The sequence below is a fragment of the Leucopleurus acutus genome, assembly GCF_964270905.1.
Source record: "Leucopleurus acutus genome assembly, chromosome: 7".
Taxonomy (NCBI): domain Eukaryota; kingdom Metazoa; phylum Chordata; class Mammalia; order Artiodactyla; family Delphinidae; genus Leucopleurus; species Leucopleurus acutus.
The window spans coordinates 47,535,901-47,561,200 of record NC_139150.1 but is presented as its reverse complement, the minus strand read 5'-3'; the positions used below and the strand labels follow the sequence as shown (position 1 = coordinate 47,561,200).

At 36.8% G+C, this 25,300-nt stretch overlaps 1 protein-coding gene across 1 annotated transcript in view; it reads left to right on the top strand.

Annotated features, from left to right (window-relative positions):
* The window catches only part of LOC309963658 (uncharacterized protein C9orf85 homolog), a 61,231-nt gene that overhangs the window by 13,904 nt on the left and 22,027 nt on the right, over positions 1 to 25,300 (top strand). Inside the window, exon 2 of the mRNA XM_082842152.1 lies at positions 14,377 to 14,483. Coding sequence (XP_082698278.1) covers positions 14,377 to 14,483 — 107 coding nt within the window. The remainder of the gene's footprint in view (positions 1 to 14,376; positions 14,484 to 25,300) is intronic.

The window sequence follows — 25,300 nt, the reverse complement described above, 5'->3', positions numbered from 1 at the left end:
TAAGAATGAGAAAATGCTCTCAACTGAAGTTAGGTAAGTCACATGTGAATACTGCGCTCTAGACTAAACGAATCATGGCACAAACCTAATTTTCTGTGACTTGACTCCTCAATCAATTGTCAGCATATACAGGCTATTCTTATGATATATTAGTGTGACCAGAACAAGGCAACTATCTTTGAAGAAATTAACTAGCTTCAATATGGCAGTTGTCCTTGTATACCTGTACCCAAGTAAATGACATGCAATGCTGATTTATTTTAAAAGATAAAATCATTTGGTTTGTGGACATTGCCAATTATTATGCTTGGAAGAGTTAAATCCATAAATTCCTAAAATATGCTATTAGAAGGAAATGAATATCATTGTTCTTTTTTGTTTAATACATGCTAAACAATGGTTGGTCAATAGTTTGTCTCTTAAGATCACTAACTTGGGGCATACCATACTGGTTGGACAGGATCTCAAATTGTGACTAACTTTTAATGAGTGCTTTTAAAAACACGTGTTGCCTCATGACACTACACAATTGCTGCTTGAGTAGGGCTTTTTGCATTCCAATTGGATTATACATAGTTGGCCTATGTAGCTCACTACTTCAGTTTACACTTTATTTTTTAGGTGTCAGTGTGTTGAAAATCTGTGAAGAACATTGTAGAAAAGTAAATCCTCCTCTTTTAGAACATTGCTTAGCAAAGGTAATATTTTCCTTCTTAAATGAATTTTTCTAACTTTCGAATTTTGTTTTGTGCCTTTTAAGCAAATAACATATAATACTGCTAGGTTACCTTAGGAACAAGCCAGCAGGTTTGGCCCTATTTGCAAAACAATGAACATACCAGTGTTAGAATTTGAGTCAAAACATAGGACAAAAACATAGACAGAATTTTACTCTGCAAAATGTTGTGCTTTTCTTTTTTTCTTTTTTCCTTTACTATTTAGAAAACCTTGAAAGCTATAGGGGAACACTTTCTACTTGTAACTTTAATAGAATGCCCTAAACTAAAAGGCATCTTTTTATGGGTTCTGCCTCTGCTGTCCTGATTAATTGTGTGACCTCAGGCAAATCTCTTAATTCTCTGAGCCTCAGGTTTCTCATCTGCAAAATGAAGATAATTATGCCTGCCCCTAGCCACAGGAATGTGGCTAAGAATAGCAGCAGGGAGAATTTTTATAAAGGATTAGGCATGTGGTTTATAGATTTATGATAGCAGTCTTTTACATAAAAATTATTTAGTTTGCTATTATTTTTATAGTGAAAACCAAAAAGACCTGTTTTATAATAAACCATGTAAATAAATAACCTTTCCCTAAGCATGCTTTTGTCTAGACACCTGATCAAAGTACAGACACGTCCCATAGATATGAAATCACTCAAGAACTTGCATAAGCAAAAGAACATTGACCAGAACTGTAAACAACCGAGCAGGGAGTTAAATGATAAGTACAGTAGAAGATTTCTCGAGAAGCTAGAAATACATGTATTTAGCTCTATCTCCTCTAGTTTTGAGAGACATCCTCTGTTGGAAAAGAATGTATCAGGACCTCTCTTCCCTGTGCTTCCCCCAAATACTCATTAACTTTCCTGTTAATTAAGTTGTACTATTTTCTGTATTTGATGATGAGAGTAACATGGGGTTGTGAACAGCAGAGGGAGAAACAAAGGTTGAGTATCACTGATCTGGAAATTACCCAGATTTCCTAGCATGTTCCTAATCTTAGATTCCATAGCTAATTGAGATTTGGTCTGACGTTTGACCTTTTAACTAAGGCAGGGTTAAAACATAGGGAAGAGTGAAGAAGTAATTCCCCAGCTTTCAGAGTGTTTAGATTTGGCCTAAATTCCAGGAATAGGAATAAAGGCCATAAACTATTTCTATAAATTCTATTTTTCCTGACCATGAGAAAGTCAGAGTAGAAAACAGATAGTTTCTATACAGTGCAATACCACTGTGAACCATGTCTGAATTAAGGGACTTTAGACATACAGACTGAGAATCTAGGATTAATTACATTTAGGGGTGATATCTTTTGATATTAAACTTTGGAAAAGCTTCTTAAGTAATAGCTCTTCTGGACTCTTGACCTATGTCTCTAACATAGGTTTTCCTGTCAGTTCTGAGGTTATTCTGGACAACACTGTACATTTCAACAAACACTGTATGTTTCAAAGATTTCTCTAAGTTACTCGATTGGAAATCAAAGTGCATCTTCCCAAGTAATGATGCTCTCAATGGGGAAACTAGAAATCAGACTGAGATTTAGTTTCTTTTTCTTTTAAATTTATTTATTTATTATTTTTGGCTGTGTTGGGTCTTCATTGCTGCACACGGGCTTTCTCTAGTTGTAGCGAGCAGGGGCTACTCTTTGTTGCGGTGCGCAGGCCTCATTATAGTGGCTTCTCTTATTGTGGAGCACGGGCTCTAGAGTGCGGGGGCTTCAGTAGATGCAGCACGTGGGCTCAGTAGTTGTGGCTCGTGGGCTCTAGAGCACAGGCTCAGTAGTTGTGGCACACGGGCTTAGTTGCTCTGCGGCGTGTGGGATCTTCCCAGACCAGGGTTTGAACCCGTGTCCCCTGCATTGGTAGGCAGATTCTTAACCACTGTGCCACCAGGGAAGCCCTGAGATTTAGTTTCTAAAAGAGAGACAGTATGGAATGGTGGGGCAAAATATGGAATTTGGAGTCAGCATGCTCTTGAGCCCTGGTTGTATGACTTTGTAGTTGTGTGATTGTAGGCAGATTGTTAAACCTGTCTGGATTTGTTCCTTCATCTGTAAAATAGGAATAATACTATTTATCCCTAAGATAGTAATGAGGAAATGATATGATTAACTGTGAATATTGATTTTTAAGATGATACTATATAAATGTCATTATTATTATTACCATTATTGTTATTATTTCTTCTCACACTAACCAGTGGTGTTTCAACTATAGTAATCAACTTTCTTTCTAAGGAAAAGTGTATCACCTCCTTGGTAGACATCTAAGTTGAAGGAGAGAAAAAGACAGAGAGAGAGTGGGCAGGTGAGTGAGTGAGTTGATGACTAAATATTGAGGAATGTATAATTTTAAGGGGTAATCAGAGGAAGAAGTATTAGCAAAGGATCTTAAGAAGGAGCAAATGGAGTTTGGGGTACAATCCTACATTGTAAGGCGGATCTTTTTTCAGGAACGACACAGATTATCCCTAGATAAAATCATTGACATTTTGACCATTTACAGCAAAATTTTGAGGGAGAAAAAACTTACTTCCTGTAAAACTGCTCTGACAATAATGCTATTTCCTCTTATAGAAGTTATTCTTGGGTTATTTATTTACTAAAAAGTCCCATAGTTAATGATGAAGATGGCTTAAATATAATTGAAAGCACATTATCTTAAAATACTAAATTCCCAATGTTTTAATTGTTGTAAGGCAAAATTTCTCTTGTCCTTAGGAGATTATTCTATGTTCTGCTTATAATTTGTTCTTAGCATTGCATTTTGGGTCCTTCTATGGAAATACTTTTTAACATTCATAACATGTCCTCCTGAACTGTTCCTTTTAGAACAAGATGGAGAGAATTAAAAATCTTCATACCAGAGTGCTCTTTGTTCCAACTGACCACACCTTTTAAAGATGTGATTGGTTTATCAGTGCAGTGATTTGGTTGTTAGAATCCTTCAGAAATATTTGCTTGTTAAAATTTACAGCGCCAATTTATTTTAATTTTTCCTTAAAAGTAAATGAGTGAAATATACTTTGGAAAAAAAATTGCTTTCTTAATAGGTTTTGCTACTGCCAGAAAATATTGCAACAGCATGTTTCTGCCTGTAGGCAGGTGTGGCTTCTTTTAAATGCCTGTCTGCATTCAGCTTGTCAGTGAAAATCTGAGTAGTTTGCATGGCTGCTGAAATAAATCAGTAGGTAGTTTGTACATAGACCCTCTCTGTATAATTGCAACTGACAATAGCTCTACCCACTTTTTGAGAGAATAGTCCTCTGTTTAGGATGATCAGAACTCATTTTATATTCAGTCTTTGGATGAAAATGCAATTGTTTATTTTTGCAGATGTCGTTTGTTAAACATTTCAGTAGTAAAAAAAAAAAAAGTGGGAGAGGGAATCCAATATTATTTCGTGACTAGAAAAGCTAGTATTGTAAATATGTTGAACAAGAGGAGAATTTTGAGTATTTCTAGTATATATTTTCACTTTCCTCTGCTTGGTATTGGTGTTTTAAGGACTTAAGATGAATACAGAGTGAATGAGAGGAAGATGGACTAGACTTCAGGGAGTAAAATTAATTATTTTAACTTACAGTAGAAAGATACCTCATTTTATGCCTTAGGTATCTTTTAATTAGAATTTTATATAGTGAAAAATCAAATATTGGTAACTGAAATGTTTATGTATGTGATGTATATATATATGTATGTCAAGTATTTTAGAACACTAAGGTAATATTTTGCTTATGAATGTTGAGAGCTAATCTCTAATTAGCTACATTAAACCAATGTAGTTTCCTAAAAAGAAGTAAGCGTATAGTAACTTTGGTCTTCTATTTATCCTTAAATGACAATAAAACCAATTTTATTAGGAGAACTCACTTCAAAAGTATTTCTGGTCTATTTATATAACTAGCTCATTTTGTGAAATAATAAAATACATAAAAATAGTAAGACTCAGTAACTTATCCAAATAAGGTATTTCTGAGAGTAATAGACATTCAGACTATTACTTCTTATTACATTAAAAAAGAGTTTGTATGTTTGAAAGTTTTAAGAGACTAGAACTCAGTATTAATATTCTGGATCATGTAATAGTGGTGTCCTATCTATAGTAATTGTGGTATTGTTGATTATAGCAAGAATGCTTTTTTTTTGGGGGGGGGGGCTGTCCTGAGAGGCTTGCGGGATCTTAGTTCCTTGACCAGGGATTGAACCTGGGCCCTTGGCAGTGAAAGAGCCGAGTCCTAACCACTGGACTGCCAGGGAATTCCCAGCAAGAATGATTTTTAATTCCCTTTTTGAAAAGGAAAGTGGCAATGTCTTCTATTCTCTTTAACTTTTTAACTGCCAGGATAAAAAAACAAAGCAAATTTTTATAGACAATATTAGGAAACATTTGCTTTAATGTCCAAATAATTATGTACTTGATTTAAGAAAGGGACAGTTATTCTTTACTATGAGTTTTTACCTCTGATAAAATTCCTGTTATTTTTACTCTTTTGTTGAAATGAGATAAGAACTTGTTTTGTGTAAATGAGAATTTGCATGTTCATTAAAAGTTTTCTGATATTTATAACATAGTACATTTAAAAATATACGTATTCAGTCAGAAGTTGGAAACAAGCAAACTCTCAAGAGAATAGGTTAAGTAAATGAAAGCATTACTCTGAGAGAATAAAATACAGCCAATGAAAACATGTTTTAAAAGTATATGTACTCTTATGAAAAAAAATTGATAAGTTATAAAGCAATGCATACATTAAAAAGTGCAAATTTCTATAAATATATATGCTTGAAATGCTGGAAAGTATAGAATCTCTGAGTGATAAGACTTGTCTTTTTCTCTTTATCTGTATTTTTATAAAAATTTCTACAATGTGAATATTTATATATAAGTGCTCATATTGTTTTAAATCTATAAAATTGATCAGTAAAGTTATTTTTCATTTACAAAAGTAATAAATTCTTGTCATAAGAAAATTATACAATATAGTATACCATTGTTAATACACAGTGGGGAAAAAAAGCATTAAAAGGAAAGAACTAGTTGTAAAACCAAATGAGGTGGTAGGAGATGAACAAAATTTACAGACTGCTGGACAGAATACAAAAGAGATATCTACGTGAAGCTTGAACTCTGTTTTTTCCCCTTCCCTGTACATATTTATTGAGTGATAAATTTGATTTCCTAAAGTGTTATATAATATGATAAACCAAAGGCTAGCTATAAGAAATTGAACTCCATCTAGTTAGGATAAACTTTTTCTTGGTTTGTAACCAAAAAAACACTTTTAACATATAAATGTACTTTTAAACGTTTAAAAATAAGGACTTGAGCTTATTCTACAAGACTTTTAATATTCTAGTGTTCTTCTAAGATATATAAAATCTTTACTTCTATTTTAAGTCCTTTTAACCCTTTTATATGAATCCTCTAGCAGCTGAACTAAACACCAAAACCAGAGACGTTATTAAAACAAATGAACAGGGCTTCCCTGGTGGCACAGTGGTTGAGAGTTCGCCTGCCGATGCAGAGGACGTGGGTTCGTGCCCCGGTCCGGGAAGATCCCACGTGCAGCGGAGCGGCTGGGCCCTTGAGCCGTGGCCGCTGAGCCTGCGCGTCCGGAGCCTGTGCTCAGCAATGGGGGAGGCCACAGCAGTGAGAGGCCCGCGTAACGCAAAAAACAACAACAACAACAACAACAAATGAACAAACAGCTATGGACCAATATCCCTCATTGAACATAAACACAAAAATCTTCAGTGAAATATTAGCATATTATATTCACCAATAAGAAGGATAATATACCTCAGACAAATGAGGTTTATCCCAGGAATGCAATGGTGATGGATTGGAATAGTCAGTATTGTTAAGATGTCAATTCTCCCTCAAATTTATTTGTGGTTTCAATATAATCCTAATTGCAATCATAGCAGGCTTTTTAAAAAAAATTTTTTTAACATCTTTATTATAGTATAATTGCTTTACAATGGTATGTCAGTTTCTGCTTTATAACAGAGTGAATCAGTTATACATATACATATGTCCCCATATCTCTTCCCTCTTGCATCTCCTTCCCTCCCACCCTCCCTATCCCACCCTTCTAGGTGGTCACAAAGCACTGAGCTGATCTCCCTGTGCTATGAGGCTGCTTCCCACTAGCTATCTATTTTATGTTTTGTAATGTATATATGTCCATGCCACTCTCTCACTTTGTCCCAGCTTACCCTTCCCCCTCCCCGTATCCTCAAGTCCATTCTCTAGTAGGTCCATAGCAGGCTTTTTTTGTTACAATTAAGAAATTGATCCTAAAATGTATACAGAAAAGTAGAGGAACTAGAATAGCCAAAACAATTTTGAAAAAGAACAAATTTGGAGGAGACACAGTACTGACTTCAAGACCTTAAAGCTCCAGTAATCAAGACAGGGTGGTACTGAAGAAAGAGTAGACACAGATTAATGTGATGGAATATTGAGTCCAAAATAGACTCACACATACTTAACTTTTGACAAAGATACAAACACAATTCAGTGATGCTAGAACTTGGATGCCCATAGATAATTTATAAATTTATTTATTTATTTACTTATTTTTGGCTGCATTGGGTCTTTGTTGCTGCGCACGGGCTTTCTCTAGTTGCGGTGAGCGGGGGCTACTCTTTGCGGTGCGCGGGCTTCTCATTGCGGTGGCTTCTCTTGTTGCAGAGCACGGGCTCTAGGTGCACGGGCTTCAGTAGTTGTGGCTAGCGGGCTCTAGAGCAGAGGCTTAGTAGTTGTGGCACACGGGCTTAGTTGCTCTGCGGCATGTGGGATTTTCCTGGACCAGGGATCGAGCCTATGGTCCCTGCATTGGCAGGCGTATTCTTAACCAGTGCACCACCAGGAAGTCCCGCCCATAGATAATTTAAAAAGAACCTCCTACCAGTATTTTGCACCATGTACAAAAATGAGCTCAAAATAGATCATAGACTAAATGTAAGGCCTAAAATTACTGAACTTCCAGAAGAAAACGTAGGTAAAAATCATGATTCTTCAAAGACTTCTTAGATTTGACACTAAAAGCATAGTCCGTAAAAGAAAAAATCGAAACATTGTTCTTTGAAATTTAAAAGATTCTATCTTAGAAAAACGCTGTTAAGATAATGAAAATAAAAGCACAGATTGGGGGCTTCCCTGGTGGCGCAGTGATTGAGAGTCCACCTGCCGATGCAGGGGACACGGGTTAGTGCCCTGGTCCGGGAAGATCCCACGTGGCATGGAGCGGCTGGGCCTGTGAGCCATGGCTGCTGAGCCTGCGCGTATATATTTGCAAAGTATGTATCAGTAAAGGCCAGGTATCTAGAATATATACAGAACCTCACATCAAAATAATGAGAAAACAAACAAAACAATACAATTAAAAGAAAAAAAAACGGCAAAAGATTTGAACAGACACTTCACTAAAGAAAATACATGATAGCGTGTAAGTGCATGAAAAGATATTCAACATTATCAGTTATTAAGGAGATGCAAATTAAAAGCATAAATAGATAACTCTATCCACCTATTCAAATGGCTAAAATAAAAAAAATATTTACAATTTCAAGCACTGGAAAGGATGTGGAAAAACTGGATCTTCATGCATGGCTAGTGGAAATGCAAAATGGTATAGCCACTTTGAAAAATTGTTAGTTTCTTAGAAAGTTAAGCATAAAATTATCATACAACCCAACAATACCATTCTTAGATAGTAAATCAAGAGAAATAAAAACATTTCCACACAGAAATTTGTATGTAAATATTCATTAACACCCCAAACTAGAAGCAACTCAAAATGTCCTTCAAGGGCTTCCCTGGTGGTGCAGTGGTTGAGAGTCCGCCTGCCGATACAGGGGACACGGGTTCGTGCCCCAGACCGGGAAGATCCCACATATCACGGAGCGGCTGGGCCCGTGAGCCATGGCCGCTGAGCCTGCGTGTCAGGAGCCTGTGCTCCACAGCGGGAGAGGCCACAACAGTGAGAGGCCCGCGTACCGCAAAAAAAAAAAAAAAAAAAAAAAAAGTCCTTCAAATGGTGAATGAATAAACATTATAGCACATCTATGCAATGGAATACCATTCACCAATAAAAAGGAATGAGCTCCTCAAATAGTTATATACTTGATCATTTCATTTATATGACATTCTGGAAAAGGCAACACTATAGGAGCAGACTGAAAATTAGTGTTGTCTGGGGGTTGACAACACAGGGGCATGAGGGAACTTTTTAGAAGGATGGAAATGTTCTATATTTTGATTGTCAGATTCATGGAACTATACACCTAAATTGGGTGAATTTTACTCTATATGTATTATACCTCAAAACTGACTTAAGCTGTCAACCTTTTTTAAAAAAATTTAATTAATGTAGAAAGAATGATAGAGTTAGCATTTAAAATGATTGATTCAGACAAAGAGCCTTGAATGGATGCTAAAACCATGAAGCGAAATGTTATTGTGGAACAGCATATTGACATGACCCCTATACATTATTGCTAACCTTTGTAATTTGAAGAGATCTGGACAGTCACTACCTTAACCAAGTGATCAGTCAAATTTCTCATCACTGACTAGGTGAGAACTGGACATCTTGTGCCTCCTGACTTGGAGTAACATGGAGTACATAGCAGCAGCACAAATGAACTATTCTTGTCAAAAAAATCTTAAACCTGGGTCTAATCAAGCCTTTAAACCTAACTTCCACCTTGCAGAACTATAGGACATAAAGCAATGAGTTAAATTACACCAAGAGAAAACAATCTTACAAATACAGAATGTGGAATATTCTCAAAGACAACTTGCCTGGTATTTTCAAAAACATCAGTGTACATGTATAACTGATTCACTTTGCTGTATACCTGAAATTAACACAACATTGTAAATCAACAATACTCCAACAAAAATTTTTTTAAAAATAATTGAAGAAAAATCAGTGTAATAGAGGGTAAAAGAGGAAAACCCTTCTAGATCAAAAGAGAGATAACAAACTGAACTTGAATACTGATTTGGGGGGGCAGGGGAGCAGTTGAGGACATTTCAGTGTAGACAGGCTACATTCAATGATATTAGAGAATTATTTTTCATTTTTCTGAGGTGTGGTAATGGTATTGTGGTTAAGTAGGAGAAAGTCTATTTCCAGGATATGTATGATTGACAGGTGAATTGTCTCGATGTTTGCAACTTATTTTAAGTGTACACACACATAAAATGTTAACAGTTGTCTCTAGATAGTGTATATGGCTATGCGTTAGTATTATTGTTTTAACTTTTTTCTGCATGTTTGAATTTTTCGTAATAGAGGTTAATGTTTTTAGAACTCATTTGGGAGAAAGTATTTATTGAAGATGGCCTTATGATTTGCAGTGCTTTTCTATAGATCTTATGAATATCAGGCCTCTGTATCTACTTTGCACACCCGAAAATAACTTTTTTACTACATTGTGTTTGGCATGCTATAACACCGGCCTACTTTGAGAACTAGGGTAGAAAACAGCTCTGTGAAATACTTTGAATTATAAGGATTTTTTTTTTTTTTTTTTTGCGGTACTTGGGCCTCTCACTGTTGTGGCCTCTCCCGTCGCGGAGCACAGGCTCCAGACGCGCAGGCTCAGCGGCCATGGCTCACGGGCCCAGCAGCTCTGCAGCATGTGGGATCTTCCCGGACCGGGGCACGAACCTGCGTCCCATGCATCGGCAGGCAGACTCTCAACCACTGCGCCACCAGGGAAGCCCTGTAAGGATGTTTTTGAGAGCATTGTTTACTGTATTATATGGTGTCCTTTTTGGGAAAATGAAACTTTGGGTTTCAATGACAAGAATAGTTGTGCTGCTTCTGAGAAACTGGATTTTTGGCATGTTACAGACATTGAATCAGGTAGGTGAGCAGAGCTCATGTTTTTTTGACTGCTAGAAAACTCACATCTCACTTGTGGCCGATTTCTAGCAAGTGCACTTCCCAGCTGTACTCCTGACTGCTTTGTAATTTTCGCTACCAACTCTCATTATTCCCTCAATCTGACTCCCTCATCTATTTTTGGTTGTATTTATTTTATAAGATACTTTATGCCCAACAATGTTCTAGCCATATTAAAAGGATTTAAAATAATAGTTTATGATTTGAAAGTCACAACCTAAAATACAGACTTTCACATTATTATTATTAGTCATATAATATCTTACTCCTAAATTCAGAGATCCTTTATCCTCTAACCAAATTTAGAATAAAGGAGTGTTACTAGAAAATTTAAAAATATATACTTTTAAATATAGTTAAAATATAAAATTCCTATTTTCTGAAATAACACTGTTGTAGCTATATTGGCAGCAAATACCTTATTTTGGTAAGGCAGGGGAGAGAACAAGGCCATTCCATTCCATTCCATGGAAATTAAGCTGCCATTAGAATTGGCATTTTTCTTGAGAATTTGATTTTTTTTTTCCATTAATGAAGGGAAGTAAAATATGCCATTGTTTTACCTTTAGCCTTTCTGAAAGAATTTTGATGTGCAGAAAATCCTAACGAAAGATTATATTAGTTGCTCTTGAATGTTATTCAGATTCTTGCCCCCCAACATAGTAGTGCCTTCCTTCTGTTAAATGATACTTTATATTTTATAAAATATTTTTCAGCATCAGCATATTGATACAGATGTTATATTTACAATTTGCTCTTGCTGCCTTCTTGGGGTTGTAGTCCTCACCCAGTTTTCTTTTGGGGATTGCTGTGTATTTTACCACTGATGCATTGTGGGATAACAACATTTAACAGGGATAACAGCACTTACTATAAAATGTGTTGTATGAATTAATAATGGCTTAGACAGTTTTTAAGACTATGTGTATGTGAAGTAGGAGTGTCTTCTGATACATCTTAAGTCTATTCTAATTTTTAAAAGTATTCATTGATAAAGAAGGTTTTCTTTTTTTAGCTAAGATTCTTAAGTCCAGTGGCATCTTCCACTGATGATTTTTTCCCTTTAGATATCTGGATAGTAGCTTGTTAAACTAAATGATCTTTAAAGGCTTTTGTACTTATAAAACTAAGTTTTGATTTTATATTTGAACATGCTTAAATCTTAACCTTAAATAACCTATTATCTTCTACCATGAGGGACATGCTAAAATTAACTGCCAAAACAGGGTTAGTTGTAAACATAGGTGTAAGGTAAGATTGCCATCTCCTTTGCTCCAGGCAGAGTGATTCCTAGAACTAGGATTTGGCTTTCTTTGCGCAGTTGTCTGGAATTCACTTTTTCTAGTTTGCCAAAAGACAGTAAAGCAAGGTACACTGTTTTCTTTCTGCAATTATTTTTAAGTGAAAGTACTGTTCATTCTCATTCATTCATTTCTTTTCTCATTCATTTCTTAACACATGAAAATCAAGTTTAATTTTGTAGTAGTGCCTGCTGGTCATGTGGATGCTGTACAACGTCTCCATTTATACTGCTTCACACATCGCATACAGGACAAGTTCCCACAAAGACCTGTTTTGTTCTACTCTCGATCCACCCTAAAGAAACCAGTTTCCAAACTATGCACAGCTTTGTAAATCAAGATGAAATGGTCGGAAATTGGAACAGAAACAAGCAAGAAACCAAATAATCCTTCCTAGTTAACAAGTAGCGTGTGTTGTATATAATAAAATTGCAGGTAACAAAATGGTGTGCATTCTAAGAACATTCTAATTTGAAAGTTTATATCACATTCATATTATAATCATAGATCAAGTCATTAGTTTGTTTCTATTATTGTTAGAGTTAGGAAGATATAAGCAATGCTTTCGGTAAGATATTCTAGGCAACAGAGGGCAGTGAGAGTCAAAGATGAAATGTGAACCTTAATTCTGGATATTTCTTAGCAAGCCCTGTATGCAATAACTAAGTGCCAAGGTTGATAAGAAGAGGAGTTTGGTGTTAGGCACAGACTTCCTTCTTTCTGGCAACAGTCAGTGGACCACAGAAAAGAGGGAATATAGTGGCATGCAGAATTTATCTTCCCAGGGACTCTCCTTCTAGGTCAGGAAGAAAAGAATCCCCACACACAATTCATAAGTAATAGAATATGTTTTTCACCACAGCGTTAAATTCATACATAATGTATTCACAGCTTAATTTATGGTTTTTGAAAATACCCTTGAAATAGCTCTTTGAATAAACGTTTTGTCATTATCTTACCTTCTTGTTTAGAACTTTAAAGAATATCAAATGCTGTTTAGAAGTTTTGTTTTCTTTCAGATGATTTCTAAATATTGTGATTTTAACTCAGTATCAAATAACCTCCCAAAGAATCTGCATCTTTTGGGATGCTTTTTTTTTCTCCTTTTGAGAAATTAAAAAAGGAAACAAAGGAAGCGAACTTAAAATGTCCTTTCTTCATTATTCCAACAATAGGCAAAGACCAGGCTTCCACAACCAAAGTAAGTTAGAGAATTCCCAGAGTACTTAGTGAAAATATATAGTCTAGGTCCTGAGTCAAATAAATGTGTTATAAAATATAAAGCTGTTGTGAGAACACATGACACATTTAAAAATTTTCCTTCCTCATTTCGCAACACATTTTGAGACTAATATTATAATAAAAATGTTTATTTTCTTCATAAAGCCCCTTTTCTACCACAGTCACATGCACATATTTATTTTCTGTTTTGAAGAAACCAGGTTAGCAAGGTAACTTTTCTAAGACATCTTTACATGAGAATACAAAAGGTTTAAATTGAATAATCAAATACCTTCTTGCTTCCAGCTGCTTCTCCCTGGCTCTCCTTTCTCAAGTTTCTTAGTCTCTGCTGTCCCCTGCAGACTGACAATTCAGGACTGTCTAATTTCTCAGTTTAATTTTTCATTTCTCAGTGGTAAGATTTGAATTGTCAAAACAGTAGTCTTAAAATATGAATTAGACTTTCTTTTTTATTACTACCTTTTTTTGAGATATAACGTACATACAGTAAAATGCATATATCTTAACTATACAGTTTGAGTTGTAAAATAAATATGCATCAGAATCAATGGGGATGTGCTTAAAATATTCCTTCCAGGAAATTAAAAAGCTCCCTAGATGATTCTGAGCTACAGCCAGTTAAGGATCTTTGCCTTTGTAAAGAGCCAAATTGATAATGTACATAGAAATACATAGTATACCATAAAATGTTAACCCAGGTTGAAGTTAGGTTGCTATTTAAAAAAACACTTAGGCCTTCCCTAGTGGCGCAGTGGTTAAGAATCCGCCCGCCAATGCAGGGTACATGGGTTTGAGCCTTGGTCTGGGAAGATCCCACATGCCATGAAGCAGCTAAGCCCGCGCGCCACAACTACTGAGGCTGTGCTCTAGAGCCCGTGAGCTGCAACTACTGAGCCCACGTGCCACAGCTGCTGAAGCCCACACGCCTAAAGCCCGTGCTCTGCAACAAGAGTAGCCACCGCAATGAGAAGCCCGTGCACCATAACAAGGAGTAGCCCCCACTTACTGCAACTAGAGAAAGGTCGCGTAGCAACAAAGATCCAACACGGCCAAAAGTAAATAAATTTATAAAAATAAATAAATAAAATTAAAATTAAAAAAACCTTAAATTTCTCATGTACCTTTTGGGGTTTGTAATGCTGGCTCACAAGTGAAATTCTCAATTTGTTTTTCTGTTTCTTTTTAAGAAAATTAATGCAAAACTTCATGATGGAGTATGTCAGCGTTGTAAAGAAGTTCTTGAGTGGCGTGTAAAATACAGCAAGTACAAACCCTTATCAAAGCCTAAAAAATGGTAAGTTAAGTTTCTTAATTACCTCACCAGTACTATCAGTATCATAGTATATGACTTCATTCCCTGATTTTCAAAATCGTGTCCAGATAAATATTAAGGTGAATAGAGAAAAAATTTCCATTCCCTGCAGAATAGAATTTCATCTTACATGCTGAATCCTAGCTTGTGAAGGCAAATAGATTGAAAGGGTGGATTCACCATTCCCCTCTCCCCATTCTCCCCTAAATAAATAATGCACCATTTTTATAGCATCTTGTTCATAAAATGAGACTAGACTTAAGGCAGAGAAGGGAAAATTTGTTTTGCAAAATTCTATCTCCCACTGATGAGATAATAATGTTTACTATTTAATTTACTAAATTAAATAATATTTTTTACCAAAGGGGGTCTTAAAAAGGGTCTGACCTTTTAATTTGACCCATGAAGATTACTGAAATGCCTTAGATTGAGTATCATAAATAAATCACTAGATTGATAATTTATAATTTCATTCCTTTGAAGTTTTGGGTCTACATGAAGAGACACTGGACTTTGTTTCTCACCTCTCTGTCCTTTACCCTTCCTCTGTAATTTTGGCATTCTGTTTTATCAGCTTTATGTACATGCTGGTGCAGCTCCCTTACATCCTTTGGCTCAGCTGAGTAAGGGCCATATTGGAGGGTAATTGCTGCCTAAAAGAGAAAACTGATTATTTTACATATAAAAATTAGCATTAATATGTACAATATTATTTTTACAATTATGAGTTTTAATTTGGTAGTCTATATAGTAGCTATTTAGAATACATTTGTTCATTGTTGCTTTATTTTACTTTTAGCTATTCAGTAGTAGCAACTTCCTTAAATGTATTCCCTCTCCCTTTTTGGGAGGAAATTTTAATTAAAGTTTGGAAGTCAGTCTAAATAATAAATATGGGACTTCCCTGGTGGCGCAGTGGTTGACAGTCCGCCTGCCGATGCAGGGGACGCGGGTTCGTGCCCCGGTCCGGGAAGATCCCACATGCCGCGGAGCTGCTGGGCCCGTGAGCCATGGCCGCTGAGCCTGCGCGTCTGGAGCCTGTGTTCCACAACGGGAGAGGCCACGGCAGTGAGAGGCCCGCGTACCACACACACACACACAAAAAAATAATAATAATAATAAATAAATATGATATAACCTTTGCTGTTTATTTCTATTGAAAAATTATGTCAGCTTTTTTGTGGATCTTTAACTCAAGCTATGGGGTAATTTGTTTATTTGAGAATTTTAACAGCTTTGAATGTTTGGGCATTTTAGTTTGCTTAAGATGCTTCTTTTTAATGCTGAAAGGTTAAAAACCTCAAGTAAAGATAGACTAACTTCAGCTTTTTATTTCTGTATTGCTTTTTCAGAGCAAATTTTTAGTATTTATTACAGGTACAGCTGACCCCCTTTTAAATAGCTATACAAGTTTCTGTCTCCTGTCTTCCAGTCTTTTCTTTGTATTCTCTAGCATTTCCTCCCCAAAGAAAACACTTATAAAGAAAATTTTAAAGTTTTATGCTCATTGGCCCAAATTAGCAGTAGGGAAATTTGGCAACTGTTTGTACTGTTCAGTGCTGGATTTCCATGAATGGATTAACTCTGTTTCCTACCACAGAAATTAGATGCTGATTCACTATAAACTGTGTAGTTTTAGTTAATAGGCCTAATACAAGATTTGTAGTTTTTTGAGTATTTTCAACAGGTCTTTCTTTTTATAAAGGTATTTTGAGATTTCATCACCAGTCTCCATTTTTCTCTTGGTAGTGCTAGTTCCTAAAAGAATTTTTATAGGTAGTAAGTATTTATGTAGCTGTAGAGTTTTAGTAGATTCATGATATAACAAAGGAAATAATTTAAAAACATTTGTGCCTTATCCATTATCTGCAATTTAATCTGTTATCTTTAATTTGTGCTGCATCCTTTATGTTTATCTTCATTGAATGTGCCAGTATATAAAAGATCATATCAATTATTATACATTTTCCAGATGCTGTGATTTGCTATAGAATTTCTTTTTTTTAAAAAGTTTTTATTGAATTTGTTACAATATTGCTTCTGCTTTATGTTTTGGTTTTTTTGGCCCCAAAGCATGTGGGATCTTAGCTCCCCAACCAGGGATCAAACCCACACCCCCCACATTGGAAGGCAAAGTCTTAACCACTGGACCGCCAGGGAAGTCCCATGCCATAGAATTTCTGAACTTAGTTATTTTAGACAGCTCTTGAATTTTTATTCTTTTTGTGTATTACTTATGGCCTTAATATTTTTATGGCTCCAGAAGAACTTGTATACTTTAATTCCTAGAAGAACAGATATTTTATTCAGATAGAAAGACTCCGTTAAAAACAAAAGGAAACAGTAACAAATCTTATGTTTAGTTCCAGAAAACTTATAACACAACAACCTAAGAATGGTTGAATGTGGACACATGGACCCAAAGGTCAGCAACTCTGTCCTGTCTTGGAGTCATTGAAGTCCTTGGAGTCAGGGAAGCTCATGGTGATGTTGCCAATAGCCAGTAGTATGTGACTCAGAGGTCTTCGAAATGAGAGCTAGAAGAGGACCTCAAGGAGCTGCTGTTCTATATCACCCTGAAGCAGATGAGGTTAGCCATAGAATAGCTCCCACTGAATGCAAAATGAAGGAAATATATTATACAAATACCGAAGTACAGGTAACAAGACGTTAAAGCCTAAAGGAAGATCTCTAGTGATAAAGAAGCCCAAGCTAATACAAAAATGGTAGCTTATGAGAGACTAAGAAACTGCTAGTTTAAAACAAGTCTGAACACGTTATTTAGGAGGTCAACTTGCCTGGCCTAGAATATCATGAATTTCAGGCTACGTTAGAATTTTAGATTATATTAGGCATTTTAGAAAGCCTAGCTTTCAAACTCCAAACCAAGATTGAGTGTTATAGAAAGCATAAATCACCTATGTACACTTTGCTGTCTCTGCATATCAAAACTTGACCAATACTATAAGGTTTTTAAATCCATTGATGAACAGTGCTTAAAGTAGCGTAGCTTGTTTTGAAATTTTAAATGTTTTGTTCAAGCTAATCACTTATAAATTAAATTTGTCCTTTGTTAGGATTTATATGAGAAGTTTACTTTGACACTAGATGTGTCTTTTGTGTAAAGATTCATTTTCCAGCACCCTGAATATTACTTTTGGTTAAAATGCTGAGCATTGTTTCATTTGTCTGTCTCATGCCACAAATTATGTAACCAAATGATGTACATAAAGAAAAGTTCAGCAGAACATAAAATGGAGGAGGAAGTACTGTTTATAAGTGACATTTCTTTTGGAATGAGATAATATTCTGAATATTGGGAAAATTAATGCCTTTTCTCCCATTTGTTTGGCGTGTGAATCACCAAAAACCACGCACATCTAGCAAATTTCCATTGTCCATGGGATCTGATACCAAACAGTTAGATCCAAGAAACAGAGGTTGACATCTAAACTCTTCAAACTTCTTCATTCAACCATGGGGAGCAAAAATTGTACGGTGTTTGTAAGTGGCAGAAAATATTTTCATGTTTCTCTTTTTCCTTCAGTAAGGTGATGTGCTACAGGATTTTTATAAGCATGTTCTTTATGACAATTTCTTCCAATAACTGAAAACAGCCGTGGACCATTCCCAGAGACTTTTAAGAAAAGAATAGATGTCCTAACTTTAGCTGAAAGAGGGAAGAGTTGAAAACTGTTTTTGCTAGAGAGGGATGGGATGATGGCTGTGAGGGGAAGGGGATAAAATGCATGTCACGTATTAGTGATGTGTGAACAATGAGATACTGATATGATACTACCCTTTGATATGATCAGATAATTTAAATGTCATTGAGTATGCAAAGCTGTAGGTCTTTATAGAAATAAAATGAAAGGCTCATAAACATAATGCTTAGTTTTTTACAGCTTCTCATCTCTGTAAAAGTGCTAAGATGAGCTGCCATCCTTATTTTCCACTGTCACTTAATCAGAGGTCAGCGTAGTTGTACCAGGATTTCCCCATCATTTTGGCTCATGTTTTTTTATTTGAAGGCGAGAAATCACTACTCCATGGTGGAGGGCTGTTGTGGTGCTATGACAGACATCTCCCTTGACCCCTGAATGGTATAATCATTATTAAGATTACTGCTAGATGTAGAATTGTGGTTCAGGACGAGTCTAAATCTTTTTGTATAAAACGTCATTTTTCAAGGGGAATTACCTGGTGGGCCAGTGGTTAGGACTCTGCACTTTCAGCGCTTTCACTGTGAAGGGTGGGGTTCGGTCCCTGGTTGGGGAACTAAGATCCCTGCAAGTCACGCACCGAGGCCAAAAAAAACCCCAAAAACCCCTCATTTTTCAAGTGCCTTGTTTTTTTTTTTTTTTTTAACATCTTTATTGGAGTATAATTGCTTTACAATGGTGTGTTAGTTTCTGTCAAGTGTCTTGTTTTTGACTTTTGAGGGAAAAAAAAACCCAAAGATAAATTAAAACCATTCATTACCATTCCTGGTCAATCACAAGCCATTCATGAACACTGTAAATAATTTTAGGTGTGGAGCTGAAAATTATTGGAAAAGCAAGAAATCTTAAAAATATAAAGTGATTTGTATAACTTTTAAAAGAAGAAAGGAATCTTGATATTTTTCACTTAAAACTCATGTATAGACATTTATATTATTTTCTGGGTACTAGAAATACAGATGGTTAAAAGACTGTCCCCTTCCTCAAGCAATGTAAGGAAATGAAATGGGCTCTTTTCTTTCTTTCTTTTTTTTTATTCTGGGCTCAGAGGGATTAAATGTCTTACCAAGATAAGAAAGTAAAGCAAATGGAGTTAAGATTCAGATGCAAATTGTCTTATTGCAAAGCTCCGTTTTTCCACTTTCCCACAGTGATTTCTGTGTTTTATTATTCATTCAAAAAGTCCTTTTTCCCTCTTCACCTGAGCCTAATACTATATTAATTTTTATAAGTCACCTATCTTGTTTATGGAAGTTTCCTACTGCTGAGTAGTATATATAGTCCTGCTTTTTTTTTTTTTTTTTGAAATGCCTGTATCTAGACAAATTTTACTTTTAGGTCCTGAAATGCCTAAGGTATAGAAACTTCATATGCCTTGTGTTTCAGGTAACCAAACAACCTTTTTCTCCTGTCAATTTTGAAATGTGGTAGGCAAATACCCACATATCTGTTAGAGTCTCTAGCCTGTTTGTTTTCTCTTCCTACCCATTAAAAAGAAATCACCAATAATATAGTGTTAGCTCATGTTTAACATAACCATTAGAAGAGAAAGGAGAAGGTAGTATAAAATAGCAACAGACCACAAACAGATTAGAGTCTGGGAGGGGAGAATTTTGCCTCCCAGGGGATATTTGGCAGTGTCTGGAGACTTTTTGATTGTCATGACTAGAGAATTTGGGAGGGATGCTACTGGCATCTAGGAGGTAGAGGCCCAGGTGTAGGCTAAACATCCCACAGCGCCCAGGACAGCCCTTACAACGAAGCTATAGCCGCCTGACCTGGCCGTAGTGTCGTGGTTGAGGAACCGTGTTGCATACAAAATAGGTGGATACCCACAGGGTCAAGCCACTGAAATGTCATACGTATTTGGTTCAGTGGTTTTCAAACTTTGCAGCTGTAGAGTTTTTGAATAAAACAAAAGGTTACCCAGGAGTCCACTGAATGCTACAGACCAAAATGGAGCTGCCCTGAATGGAGAGAAGACCTTAAATGCCGAAGGAAGAATGTTGATTGAAAGTAGATTTCATCCGAAACATATTTCAAGTGAAGAGGAGAAGAACTGGTGTACCATACCTTGGAACCACATTGCTCTAGGGATGTCTGGCCAGTTTCATGACTTGTGGGTGCTTTATGCCTAAAACAATGTTTGCTTTTCATTAAACAAAGTCACTCCCCCTGGTCCTCACATCCAGGTATTCACTTCTTTTTTAATTAATTAATTTATTTTTGGCTGCATTGGGTCTTCATTGCTGCGCACGGGCTTTATCTAGTTGCGGCAAGCGGGGGCTACTCTCAGTTGCGGTGTGCGGGCTTCTCATTGCAGTGACTTTTCTTGTCGCAGAGCATGGACTCTAGGCACGCGGGCTTCAGTAGTTGTGATCCGTGTGCTCAGTAGTTGTGGCCTACGGGCTCTAGAGCGCAGGCTCAGTAGTTGTAGAGCATGGGCTTAGTTGCTCTGCAGCACATGGGATCTTCCTGGACCAGGGATCGAACCCATGTCTCCTGCATTGGCAGGCAGATTCTTAACCACTGCGCCACCAGGGAAGTCCCCAGGTATTGCACTTCTTACTTGACAATTTTAAAACATATTGCCTCTTAATTTTTATCTCCACTGACTGCCCTGGTACAACCCTTATCTCTTCACACGTCATTGCATTAAATAAATAAATTCTCCCCTATCTCATCTCTACTCCCTTGGCTCAGATGAATAAAATAGTGTTTTTAAAAGGGCTTATTTCACATGAATGTTTCAAGTGCACTTGTGGGGAAGAGTTGGGTCTCCAGCAGCAGGCAGCTAAGTGGAACTTTGTCCCCCCAGAAGTTTTGCTTTTGTATGTTTACTGTAGTGTGCTGGGGGAATGGATGGGGGTGGTCTTCTAAACTGTGGGAGAAAACAAAACGTAGTACTATTGGGGAGAAAGTGAGGTGTTGCTCAACAGGTCATGCTACCCTATTGCTTACCTCTCTAACCAGATGTTTGCTCCATCTTTACTAAAAGCTTTTTTTTTTTAATTAGCCAAACTAAATCCTTAAAGATAATCTTTTATAGACCAACTGTGTTCTTTTTTTAAGTTGTCTATCTATCTATCTATTTTTGTTGTGGTGGTGAAAAACACATAACATAAAATTTGCTATCTCAGCCATTTAAAAGTGTACAGTTCGGTAGTGTTATGTATAATCACACGTGCAGTAGATCTCCAGAGCTTTTTCATCTTGCAAGTTTGAAGCTGTATAACCCATTTAACAACAACTCTCCTCTTCTTCTTTCCTTAGTTCTTGGTAAACACCATTCTACTTTCTGTTGTTTTGAATTTGACTACTTTAAATACCTTATATAAATGCAATCATACAGTGTATGTCTTCTTTTTTTACTTTCATTTCACTTAGCATGATGTCTTCAAGGATCATTTGTGCTGCAGCATGTGACAGAATTTCCTTCCATTTTAAACCTGAATAATAATTGTGTGTGTGTGTGTGTGTGTGTGTGTGTGTGTGTGTGTATGTATCACATTTTGTTTATCCACTCATCCATTGATGGACCTTTAGGTGGCTCCCACCTCTTGGCTTTTTTTTTTGCGCTACGCGGGCCTCTCACTGTTGTGGCCTCTCCCGTTGCGGAGCACAGGCTCCGGACGCGCAGGCTCAGTGGCCATGGCGCACGGGCCCAGCTGCTCCGCGGCATGTGGGATCTTCCTGGACCGGGGCACGAACCCGCGTCCCCTGCATCGTCAGGCGGACTCTCAACCACTGCGCCACCAGGGAAGCCCTCTTGGCTATTTTGAATACTGCTATGAACATTGTTGGGCAGATATCTCTTCGAGACTCTGTTTTCAGTTCTTTGCATGTATACGCAGAAGAGGGATTGGTGGATCATATGGTAGTTCTGTTTTCATGAGGCTTCTCCATACTTTTTTCTATAGTGATCACACTATTTTATAATCCTATCAGTGGTGCACAAGGGTTCAAATTTCTCTACATACTTGCCAAAATATGTTAACTCCCTTTTTTTTTAAAGGGAAGAAGTATTGTACTCTTAAAATTCTGCCTAATAAAGAGTACCACTGCCCTCACTTTTCAAAGAAAGCAAATTAATGCACAGAAAGCACCAGGTATATCCACCAGCTAATGGTGAAATCATGATAGTACCTTGCACTCATTCCTTGGTGCTGAATTCTTTTATTTGTCCATGAGTTGGCATTCATTACTTGTATTTGTTCATTGCTCAAACACTGTAACGTGAATCTCCTTGAACGAGTTATAATCACATTTTAGATAGATAGATTCTATTCATAAGTATCCAAGGTGTACTTGCTTTCAGTGCTTAGGAACTGAGCATACTACTTACTTCACTGTGAGATACCTGAAAAATAATGTTTGCAATATGCCGTGACCAAGTCCAAATTGAACCCTTATTCCTCCATATAATCTGAGTTTATAGCGTCTGAGTGAAGACCCATTGTTTAGGTGGCTAATTCTACAATCCACATGTTTTGAACATTTTGACTTGCCTCCCTTTTGATGTATTGTAAAACTGAGCACATTTATCAGCTCTTTGCATTCTAGAAGCACAGCTTCTGTTATTAAAATACACCTTTGAGGGGTCCCTGAGCCATTATGGGCCTAAAGCTATATTGCATGCATGGGAAAGATAAACAGATTCAAGTGAAAAGGAAAAATAAATGGATTTTTAAATAAATTATTAGAGAAAGAATTTTTCCTTTTTTAAATTTGAAGAAAATATTTATGTCAGGACATCTGAAAATTAAATGCTTTGTTTATTGTAGACTCTTCTAATAGAAAAATTGTCTCAGTGCTAATAAACATTGGTGCTTAACGAAATTAATTGGGATGGAAATGCAAAAGCTTTATATTTTATAAATATTATATTTCATAGCCAGAGAAGGCTGTTGACTTGGTGATATTTTATATAGTGAAATGGCTACAGATTAACGAACAAAGTTGAATTCCTTAAAAACTGGTAAAAATTGGGGACTTCCCTCGCCATCCAGTGGTTAAGACTTGGCCTTCCAATGCAGAGGGTGCAGGTTGGATCCCTGGTCTGGGAGCTAGGATCCCACATGCCTCTCGGCCAAAAAACCAAAACATAAAACGGAAGCAATATTGTAACAAATTCAATGAAGACTTTAAAAATGGTCCACATCAACCCATGATGCTCGCACCATCCGCTACTCTGATCCCCTCATCAAGGTGAATGACACCATTCAAATTGATTTGGAGACTGGCAAGATTACTGATTTCTTCAAATTTGACACTGGTAACCTGTGAATTGTGGCTGGAGGTGCTAACCTGGGAAGAATTGGTATGATCACTCACCAGGAGAGACATCCTGGTTCTTTTGATGTAGTTTATGTGAAAGATGCCAATGGCAATAGCTTTGCCACCCGGCTCTCCAACATTTTCGTTATTGGCAAAGGCAACAAACCATGGATCTCTGTTCCTTGTGGAAAGGGTATCCGCCTTACCATTGCTGAGGAGAGAGACAAGAGACTGGCAGCCAAACAGAGCAGTGGATAAAATGATCTCTAAGTGACATGATTGGGAAAGTCTTTGTACTTATAGATAATACTACATACTTAATAGCCTCTTCAGTGTTAAAAAAAAAAAAATGGTCCACATCAAAAAAAATCTTAAAAAAAAAAACTGGTAAAAATTGGATGCTTAATTTATGGGTTTATTGCCTGACAACTGGCTTTTATTCCCTTCCTTCCTTCCTGTTTTTCTATTTTTCTTTTTTTCTATTTTTCTCTTTCTATTTTTCTTTCTTTCGCTGGCACCATGTATTATATATATTGTATATACCTGTATATAGCATATATATATATTATTGTGGTAAATAAAGACTGGCTTTCTATACATTCTTTTATTTTTACCATTTAAAATAAACATAGCAGTTGGATTGTTTATCTGGTTTATAGATTTTTAGGCTCTTTCTAATCTTACCTCCCAAACCCCATCATTTTTATTATTAACTTAGGGTATTAGACTGGGTGGAAATAGAAGGTGAAGTTTATACCAGTTGTGTTCATTACATTTTACAAATTTTATTGGCTTGGCAAAAACGGTTGGAATTTATTTTTTATTTTTTATTTTGCGGTACGCGGGCCTCTCACTGTTGTGGCCTCTCCCGTTGCAGAGCACAGGCTCAGCGGCCATGGCGCACGAGCCCAGCCGCTCCGCGGCATGTGGGATCTTCCCGGACCGGGGCACGAACCCGTGTCCCCTGCATCGGCAGGCGGACTCTCAACCACTGCGCCACCAGGGAAGCACAAAGGGTTGGAATTTTTAAGTGGTGAATTAAATTTTACACCAGGTCTAGGCAACATCCCAATCAATTTCATTGAAATAAATACATTATTAAATATCACGTTTCCAGACCAGTGAAAAATTGGTTACTTACTGTTGCAAAGAATGTAATAAATTAGGAAGAAAAATTGTTCTAAAATAAAATAGGAGAAAAGGATATTTAATGATTAAACCTTCATTGTCAGTCAGGTCCTCTCTCTAGATGTGTGTGTACCTATATGCAGTTTATTTGGAAATTCAAGTAAGTTTGTGATGGCAGAGGTGATTGGGATGAAGATAGTTTAACAGTGTATGCTATCTGTCAGAATCCAAGCAGAATTAAAAGATAGTAAAGACTCAACTGTAGTTTGACTCTTTCTTTTCCTTCCCCTTCCTGCCTTCATCCCCCATCAACCTGGGAAAGGTGTACTGTGAATAGCTGGGGAAACCCCTGCAGTTGAGTGCCTTTTTCCTTTCAGACAGCATGACTTCCATGAATAGGAACTGGGAGTGGCATTGCAGAGACTATGTCTTAGATCAGTAAAGTACTTTTAGTGCTCTGGGATGCAGAAATAGCTTTGTTATTATAGAACCTTCTCCTTTACTGGTATTTTAGAAATCCAATTTTACTTTTTTGTTTGTTTTTTTGCGGTACGCGGGCCTCTCACTGTTGTGGCCTCTCCCGTTGCGGAGCACAGGCTCCGGACGCACAGGCTCAGCGGCCATGGCTCACGGGCCCAGCCGCTCCGCGGCATGTGGGATCTTCCCAGACCG